The sequence below is a fragment of the Triticum urartu genome, chromosome 1A (assembly GCF_056163025.1).
Source record: "Triticum urartu cultivar PI428250 chromosome 1A, HENAU_Tu73, whole genome shotgun sequence".
Classification (NCBI taxonomy): Eukaryota; Viridiplantae; Streptophyta; class Magnoliopsida; order Poales; family Poaceae; genus Triticum; species Triticum urartu.
The window spans coordinates 6710053-6718392 of NC_141873.1; the positions used below are offsets into that span (position 1 = coordinate 6710053).

Sequence of the window (8340 nt, forward strand, 5' to 3'; positions counted from 1 at the left end):
TGGACAAGGACTTCATTTTTGTAATATTGCTTGCCTGTCGACCAAAGCTGTCGTGTAGCAAAGGTCTCTGAACTCGACGATTGTTCAGATTATTGTGTTAGGTTCTACATTTTCTGCTACAAGTCATCACGAGAAACAAAAGCAAAAGCATGCATCGTGCCCGTCTCCGGCTTGGGGTGTGTGCTCGATCAGCCCCCGTCATCATCACCATCATCATCCTCGCCGTCATCTCCTGCATGCCCAGAGACGAGAAATTCGCCGTCATCATCATCGTCAACTCGGCTGCTTGCGCAGGAAGGAGTGTGCTCCACTTTCTCTATGCACCAACCTTGCACTGCACACAGTGAGTCTATCTGAGACAAGCTTCAGACTTTCAGTGGATGGAGGGTTTGGCCACAGCAGCAAGTGCACACACAAAATAAACATTCCACATTGGTTGGTAGTGTTCTACCTAGGTTTCCTGCCCCATATTTGGGCCCATAGAGGTCCGATCGTATGGTGTTTGCTGCTTTGAGGCTTCATTGATTTGTCTTACTATTGTCACCTAGCTCCTGTCAGAAGTGCACGTGATGGGAATGGCTTAAGTGTGCGGTGAAAACCAACAATTTAATAAACTAGGACAATGGTGATAATCAACATCAAGACCTATAACCCTTCTTATATTCGTGAAATGAAACAAGGGACAGTCTTTTTTATTTATTGAACGCAAATGGCAATACAACTTTTTTTTATCAACCAACACAACCACCTGGTCCACCATAGTTGAACATATAACCCTTCTTATATTCGTGAAATAAATTATTTGCTCTATAACAATCTGGCCTATCAACTAACTTGACCATGGGAATGCCAAAGAGGTCGGAAGAATGGCCATTTGGATTGTAATTCTGGATGTGCTTGAAGTACGCAGATCTCTTATCGTCATAATCGGGGAAGTGCCCGCTACCCATTGGAGGACCATGTGCATTCTTCAAGTAATTCACGAATCCAGTCAAGGCTTGTATACGTTGTGTTCCGGGGCAAAGCTTATTTGGAAAATGTCCCAAGAATGATGGTTTTTGTAAATCATGACGGTACACCACCCAATCTCCGGAATTTGAATCCTGTAGTCAACAAGGGATTGATGACATCAATGAACAATAAATTTCATGTACAAGAAGAGTAGAAAACATGTTGTTATTTGCAAGAATCTTGGGTGGCGTACAATTTCCTAGATTCCAATGTTCCATATTTTCTTAATGAAATACAAAGCATGGTACTTAATAACCATGTGAATTTATGCCTAACTATTTTTAACATTAATAAAATATATCTTTGTTAATTTAATCCTCTATTCTTAAATAGTTGCAATCCACTACCTATTTTTCCTATTCAAGCAGCCATGCCACGTCAACAAGTCATACATGTTAGTTATAAGTTTACTTTTCTTTCTATGTGTGCATCCATACCACATCAACAAGTCATGCATGTTCCCCGTAAGTTATATTTTTCATATGTGCTTGTTTTTCCTATCCATGCAGTCTTGCCACGCCAGCAAGTCATGCATGTTCATCATAAATTACTGTTTTTGCATTTATTTTTTGTTGTCATGAATGGATTATATGTTGGGCACTCTGAGGATACATATGCAGTTCATATTTCACATTTTGTTAGAAAAATGGAATTCTATTAACTACAATCCAACTTTTTCTCTTTTGTAGTTGCTCTTATATAACATCTATTTACGTGATTCATTCGATGAGGTTGCTGCAGGAACGCGCATGTATCATCTACTTATCGTAGAAATAGTAGCATATTTGTGAATTTGTATAGATATAGTAATCTCCAGAATGGGACAAATGGTGCACCTTGTTGAGGCTAAGCCTAACGTAGTGGTCTTGTTCGCCATAAATTGATGGAGGAGCCACGGCTTGTCCAGGCACCAGATTAGCTCGACTTGCAGGAACAAATCCTGGGCACTGCAAGTTGTAGTACCCCTTCGATTTCAAGTCCTTCTGAGCAACAAAAAAAGGAAACATGTATTATTTCGGATGTAAAGAGACTTTTACTTAGTCCAATAGTGCCTCTAACTCCTACGAAATACCAGAAAACTATATGGGGACCACAATAATATATAACTTGTGAAAATGACATTGATTATACTTACGGTCCAATATGTAAAGAAGCGAATATCTCTGTTATGGTACAAAGAGGGGGAAATCTGCAAGCAGAAGCAAATTATGAAATAGTTGTTTATTCAAAAGCATTTTGACTTTACCATAATGGGTGATATGTTTGTACATGAAATCCAACTTGAATTAAGTTGTAGTTTCCTCCATCTTGACAATAGATCTGTAAGGATGCTCCGGATTCTTGAGAAGTTCCTTGATTTGGTGAAGCCCATATACTCATGTCAGCTCGAAGGCCGTAGAATTGGCCTGGCTCTGTGTGCCACATTGCATACTAGTGATAGAATATTATAGCTAAAATTAGTGAATAACCAGAAAAATCTATAGAGAACGACATAATAAACAAGTGAGGGTGTGCGTTCTTGGCCTTGGTAATAGGTTCACCTACCAGACATTTACAATGGGGAATTTTTCATGCTATCTTGGAGTTGGTCTAGATTAGTTTTCATTGGCCTTGTTGAGTATATCATACTGGATTTAGCTTCCTCCATGGGGTGTGGTATCAATCCAACGCAGTTAGACCTTTTGTGGTGATGCATGCAATGCTTTAGTTCATGTGCATTTTCGATGGTCTTACTTACGTGTTTGGGCTCACAACATCTTCTCTCCTTGTGGCATGGGTGAAACAAGATTTGATTCTCTCTCTAATAGGTGTGAAGTGTATTGCCAATAAAGTTGGTATGTCAGCATAAGTCTCCAATAGAGTATGTCTTAAATGCCTTTCTGAATCTGTTGTTCACAGTATTTTGGTAGCATGTTTTGTATGTAATGATCATAGCTTTCGCGGTATATATAGGGGATCAAGATAAGTTCATTTAGGTGTATGCCTTTTATCTGGTCTTTATGTACCAGCTTGTCTCTGGGACCATTGGCCATAATTTAGATTGACCAACAATGATTTAGATACATCACGAATGAATTAGATTTCTACTATTTTTTTCTCTATGGTTTAAATATGTGATGCTTATATTGGAAATACCTTGACTTTGCCTTTTATATTTGTCACATGTCACTCTGGCATATACATTGTGACATTTTTTGTGATCAATACGTACCCAACAAGAAATTAACAAAATATCCCAAATCTAACACATGAAAAAATAAAGAGAGATATATACACAGAATGGGGTTGAATGTGTGTACATGAGAAACAATGCCGCTTCCTTCATTCATGATATCAGCTCTCCAAGGAAAATGGAAAGGTTTAGGTCTTAAAAGAGTGGTGTTCTGCAGAGGGAAATAATAGTTCATGACTAGTTAGCATATATGATTGATGTACAGAGTCTTTGAAAGATAAGTATTTGTTTCACATATGTGTCCTAAATTTTAGTTGGGCATATAAGTAACATAAAGTAGTTATGAATATTAACACCAATAGTAATTATCAAGATTAAGTGGTCAAGTAGATACAACAATGGGATAATACATAAAGCAATTGATAAAAAGTTGTATATATCAAAATCTAAAAGTAAACTATTGGTTACCTTCTCATTTGTCTGGAGATTAACATCTACGTCTATCGATTCAACAAAGGTGAGGTGGAAAGTTATACACAAAAAACATAGTAAGACCGATATGACAACATAATCACCTCCCATTTGTATAGGTAATTGTGTTATTTTCATGAAATAGTAACTATGTGATTCTTGACGTACTTGCATCTTCTTCATAGAACACAACTTATATAGAATTGAGCCAGGTTCTTTTTTTAGAAGGCTTTAGATTGCATTGTACTGATGATGCACTGAACCTTTAATGGGTAGTCATCTGGTGAACTAATCTTTCTAGAGTTGGGTATAAATTAGTTGTTTAATTAATGTTCATTAAATATGGACTTGGTTTACATCCAATTAATGATTGCTTGATGGCCTATCTTTTATATGAATATAGATCAATTTATGCATCAATAATAATTAACAATGGACTTGATTTACTTCCAAGGAATGGATGTATGAGGACATATACAATGGTCTTATCTTAGAAGTGCCACTTAGACTAATTGCAGAGGTGGAGGAGAGAGAAACCATAAGAAAAGACTTGCCTCCTCTTCATTAAGAGATGATCTCTTAGCAAAAATTCTCTCACCACATAATTAGGAATATCTTGTTATTAGAGATCAGACGAAGAGTAATACATTGTACATCATTTTTTTTGTCTTCTCTAGATTACATAGGGGACATAAGATAAGACAATCTTATCAACCATTGTACATGCCCTCATGATCTATATTTTCTTATATGCAAAAAATAGGCATTGTCTCAATGTTCCTTAAGTGTGGAGCTGATTTGCATCTAATGAATGTTTGATTCATGATACATTTTTGTTTAGATATGAATATAGATATTTTTTTATCAATTTTTATTTCTTAGTGGACTTGATTGACAATTTCCTCCATTTAACACATAAGCAGTTAAGTTAAAGAGGGTCGCCATGTTAATTGCAGGAAAAATGGGCTAATGTTAATATTACAACACATATAAACATGGGACCATTGGCTGACCTGGCTACAAAAATATACTATATGTACCCTGTTGACAATACCATTTGTTGGAATGACTCACAAATTTCATCATTCGCCATTCATTGACTACCACTAGTAGAAAAAGGGTCTTCTTTCCCGGTTGGTAAGGGCCTTTTGGCCCGGTTTTTGAACCGGGACTAAAGGGTCGTTACTAATGCCCTAGCCCTTTAGTCCCGGTTCTTACACGAACCAGGACAGATGGGCCTCCACGTGCCCGGTGCGTCGAGCCCAGGCAGGAGGGCCTTTGGTCCCGGTTGGTGGCACCAACCGGGACCAATAGGCATCCACGCGTCAGCATTTCAAGGGCTGGGGTTTTGTTTTTTTGAAGGGGGGGGGTTGGGGTTTTGGGGGTTTAATTTAGGTGTTTCATATATTGTGTTAGCTAGCTAATTAATAGAGAGAAGTGTCCTCTCTTATGTCCGTGCTTGGTCGACGCTACGTACTATACATAGAGAGGCCCTCGACACGCTAGCTGGTAAGAAAATGAAGGAAACCATTAAGTACAGAAGTTCGTCATGCATACCGAGAGAAGTGATCGACCTCTCCTACTCCGAGAGATTGGTCGAACAACAAGTTTTCGTATTATCTATCCGACGCTACTGGCTACATACATATACAATATGTAAGATCTCTTACAATACCCTAGCATTTGAAATCAACTTCCACATGGTATTCTCCGGCTTTATTGATGACGTGGTTGCTACCTCTTGAGCACTGCGTTGGATTTCCCCGAAGAGGAGAGGATGATGCAGCAAAGTAGCGTAAGTATTTCCCTCAGTTTTTGAGAACCAAGGTATCAATCCAGTAGGAGGCCACGCGCGGGTCCCTCGTACCTACACAAAACAAATAGCTCAACGCAACCAACGCGATTAGGGGTTGTCAATCCCTTCACGGTCACTTACGAAAGTGAGATCTGATAGAGATGATAGATAATATTTTTGGTATTTTTGATATAAAGATGCAAGGTAAAATAAAAGCAAAGTAAAAAGCAAAGCAATAATAAAGTGATAGAAGATTGATATGATGAGAATAGACCCGGGGGCCATAGATTTCACTAGTGGCTTCTCTCAAGAGCATAAGTATTTCTACGGTGGGTGAACAAATTACTGTTGAGCAATTGACAGAATTGAGCATAGTTATGAGAATATCTAGGTATGATCATGTATATAGGCATCATGTCCGAGACAAGTAGACCGACTCCTGCCTGCATTTACTACTATTACTCCACTCATCGACCGCTATCCAGCATGCATCTAGAGTATTAAGTTAATAAAAACAGAGTAACGCCTTAAGCAAGATGACATGATGTAGAGGGATAAATTCATGCAATATGATATCACTAGTGCAGAACCCGGGCAATAGCACCGGTTCGTAAGGCCCTTTAGTGTTGGTTCCGTAACCGGCACTAAAGTGTGGGCACTACAGGCCCCCCCTTTAGTACCGGTTCAGCATGAACCGGTGCTAAAGGGCAACCACGTGGCACGAGCCAGCTATTGGGGCCGGGAGCCCTTTAGTACCGGTTGGTAACACCAACCGGTACTACAAGGTTTGGGTTTTTTTTGGTTTTATGATTTCTTTTTCATTTAATTTTGTGTTTTCCATTTTAATTCTTTTTCGTTTGCTGGTATTTTACGATACTACACATTGTACACGTTATGCATATATATATATATATATATATATATATATATATAGAATTTCTAGTAGAACCAATCATATATATATCATCAATGTCTCACAAACCACCATATTAATTCACACATACACACATGTACAGCTATATACAATTTCTACTACATGTTGCCTTCGGAGCCAGTGGCATTAGCCTAATTTGTGCCTTCGGAGCACGATGAGAATTGGAAGTGGTTCATGGGGGCGGTAGCGGGTAATAGTATTCTCCCTTCGGATTTATGACCTGGTCGAGCAAAAATCCCGCTATTTCCTCTTGAAGTGCTTCTACGCGCTCCTTTGGTAGGAGCTTGTCCCGCACCTCTGTGAACTGTTAAGAAGGAGATCAATATGCATGTGTATTAGTTGTGTGACTAGATATCAATAATGGTGTAAAAATTGTGAATAGTGTTCTGACAAACGTACCCATTCCTGTCTTTGAGATATGCTCCTTTCGGACGCCATCATGTGAATGTTCTCGCAAACGTAGAATGCACACAGATCAGTCCCCTGCGCCTGCTTCAGGGCCTTTATGAGAATGGAATTTGATTAGATAATAATTAATCAAGCATGATAATTAAAGAGATGGCAGCTAGCTAGCTAGCTAGTACTACTTAATTACTTACCTTGGGTCGAAACCATTTCAGCTTTTGTTTCCATTCGCCTTCCGTGACGCTGATGAACCTTGCCCAAGCCCTGCCCGCCGACAAAGAAAATGAATAAAGAGGTTATTAAATAGTTCATATCATGAAATGACGAACTAAATAGGCGAGATATATAGTTAATAATGATTGAAATTACCTGTTGACTATCCCAAACAAGATGTTATAGTAAGTATTTGCTTTGAGTAGCGAGTCCAGTATTTCAACTGTTTCGGCGTCAAATTTAATGATACACAAGGTCCAGTGAAATCTGCATGCACACACGTTTGCATGTCTTAATTAAGCGGGCATATGTAAGCAAAAACATGTAGCTAGCTAGTAGGCAAAAACAGAAAATTTGTAGTACAAGACAGTGTGACTCACTGGAAGTTGTAAGGAAGTAGTATATCTTCATTGTATTTGAGGCGCTTCAAGAACTCTAGCATGCTGTCCTCTACATGCTTTTCATGATGTGGATTTATTTTCCATGTGTATTCATTAACGGTGTTTGGGTCAATGAACCCAATGCCATAGCGTCCACCTTTTTTCATTTCATACATCTTCATCCTGCATAATACCACATAAAAGAATATAGTGAGGATAATTACAGGTAATGATTGATCAAAAGGATCACTATAGCTAGCTTGAGACTTAAATTACAGAAAGAAATCACTTACAGACAATAGCAACTGACGATAGATTTGTCGAGTGCGTCTTGATTGTATAACTGAAACAGTTCAGAATACTCAACGGTCACAGCTTTCTCATGGTAGTAATGATCCTTCTTGACATTCACCATGAGGGACTCTCGATTGGAAATCTTGGTAATGTTCATGCACCATTGATGCAATTCATACATTCTCGTTGGGAGCTTCTTGACCTCGTCTGGCTTGACCAAAGGTTCGCCCCGGACATATTTCCGTTTTATTTCCTCCTTTGTAAGCACAGGCATGGGCTCGATCTCGAGGAGTTGTCCAACAGTGATGTTGAGAATTTCAGCCTGCATTATATGCTCCTCGGTTATTACCACATTGCCCACCTCGGGAACGTAAACTGTTTGCCCACAATAATATTGGGCGCGCGTATTGTCATGTGTTGTTGGCACAACAAGCGAGGGGATCGATTGCGCTGCCTGTTCTCCCAGCTGGGCAACGGTTTTCCCGCATTTTTTGACAGCTGCTTGTTGTTTGCTCGAGCTCGAGCTCGCCTCCTTCTGTAGACGTGCTCGATTTAACTTCCTGATGTGGCGCTCATAGTCTGTGTCAACAGGCTTAGAAGCTGGTGGTTGAGCCATACGAATGAAGTGGTCAATCTTTTCCGCAGGCACTTTCTCCCTTGGCGG

The 8340-nt window shown here is 39.3% G+C and overlaps 1 protein-coding gene across 1 annotated transcript; it reads right to left on the minus strand.

Moving 5' to 3' along the window:
* Positions 1 to 671: 671 nt before the first annotated feature.
* Positions 672 to 3808, minus strand: LOC147988206 (protein neprosin-like). The gene is made up of 6 exons (XM_087543518.1): positions 3653 to 3808; positions 3312 to 3395; positions 2281 to 2442; positions 2147 to 2200; positions 1848 to 1994; positions 672 to 1103 (listed from the first exon to the last, which is right to left on the minus strand). Exons 1-6 carry the CDS (start codon positions 3791 to 3793, stop codon positions 732 to 734), a joined length of 960 nt encoding a protein of 319 aa, XP_087399644.1. The 5' UTR covers positions 3794 to 3808; the 3' UTR covers positions 672 to 731.
* Between the last annotated feature and the right edge of the window lie 4532 nt (positions 3809 to 8340).